The sequence below is a fragment of the Propithecus coquereli genome, unplaced genomic scaffold, assembly GCF_000956105.1.
Source record: "Propithecus coquereli isolate 6110/MARCELLA unplaced genomic scaffold, Pcoq_1.0 Scaffold14, whole genome shotgun sequence".
Taxonomy (NCBI): domain Eukaryota; kingdom Metazoa; phylum Chordata; class Mammalia; order Primates; family Indriidae; genus Propithecus; species Propithecus coquereli.
Window position 1 is genome coordinate 5,377,255 of NW_012138302.1, and position 1,416 is coordinate 5,378,670.

The following is a 1,416-nucleotide window of genomic DNA, read 5'->3' on the forward strand; positions in this document are numbered from 1 at the left end:
CATGGAGGTGACATAGGATACTTCAGTAAAATGACTAAAAGGCATTTGTCAGAGGAAGTACTTTTGGATATACAAATCAGAGATGTCAATCTAATGATCAACCCATCTAAAATGACCAAGAAGGATATTTAATAACCATGAATATGAGAATATATAACAACTTTTTAAAATCCCTTTCAATTTAGTCAATCTCACAAGCCAGCTCAAAATTCAGGTTTACCAGTTAAGCAATAAATTCAGCATAGCATGTAGTTCAGCAGTACATAACTTACAAAATTCAGTATGTCTTATTAGTACTATAGTAGGGCATTAAAATAATTACTGTGAGATGAGTTGGTGTTTTCCAAATGAAAATTAATTGATAGAAGATATAACGTTCCTTATTCTGTTTCCAAAAGCTTGACTCCCTAAGGTCTATACTTAAGAGTCAGGCTAATACAGAAAACAGTTGCTTTAAAACTTACTTTTTTCTTAGTGGAGATTTCTTTCAAACGACAACAGTACAAAACCACTGCAGGTATGTAAATCAGCAAATCAGCAATTAAAACTGAAAAAACAAGTAAATAATCTTTACCATGAGTCCATCAGGATCTACAACAACCCATTAATTGCCTCCTTTCCTCTAACCTTGATTGAGAATTCTGTTAAGACAAGGTTCCTACCCCACGATGGGCATGTCCTATACACAATTAGTCCTTTTCATTCCCTTCACCTGTGCCTAATTTTAATTACTGTTTAATTACTGTGTTACAAAGGAGTCTCTTAATTTTCTCTAACAAATTCACACATTTAATTGATTAGAATCCAACATTCTCTCTTTGCTATGATTTGGGCTTAAAAATTAAGAATGTTCACTATTACCTTAACTGTTAGTTGAAGACGGCATAATATATAATTTAGTCTGTGTTATCAGTGATAGAAATGATACCTTTCTAAAGAAGGCATTTAATCATAATATGCTGCTTCTTGAGGGCTTGCACTTCTAGAATTGCATTCCCTTCTACTGTGCCATCTATCTCGTATTTATATGGATGGCTATATAAATATATGTATATGTGGATGGCACAGCAGATATATATATATTTACATATATGTGTAATCTTGACCAATCCTGGTTATTTTTGCCCCTTTCTCTTTGGACCATGACAAGTCCCTAAGAAGTGACCTCTAGAGCTGGGTAACTTTAAGTGAAGAGACCTTTACGTGAAGTAATTTGCATGTAATGTAATATCGGAAAGTATTTTTTAGGTATGTTACAGGCTTACTTTAAACCATTTGACTTATGCTCCAAAGTAACTGTAATTTAATGTTGGTAGTACAGCAAATTATGATGACTAGCTTTACTCGTATGTTTAAAAGTCTCATCAGATGTTCACATGTTCAAATATGGATATCAGAATTTAAGCAATTCTTCAA

At 33.0% G+C, this 1,416-nt stretch overlaps 1 protein-coding gene across 1 annotated transcript in view; it reads right to left on the bottom strand.

The window, feature by feature from the left end:
- Positions 1-1,416, bottom strand: part of ALG6 (ALG6, alpha-1,3-glucosyltransferase) — a 58,452-nt gene that overhangs the window by 21,709 nt on the left and 35,327 nt on the right. The window contains exon 5 of the mRNA XM_012639327.1: positions 421-547. Within this exon, the coding sequence (XP_012494781.1) occupies positions 421-547 (127 nt within the window). The remainder of the gene's footprint in view (positions 1-420; positions 548-1,416) is intronic.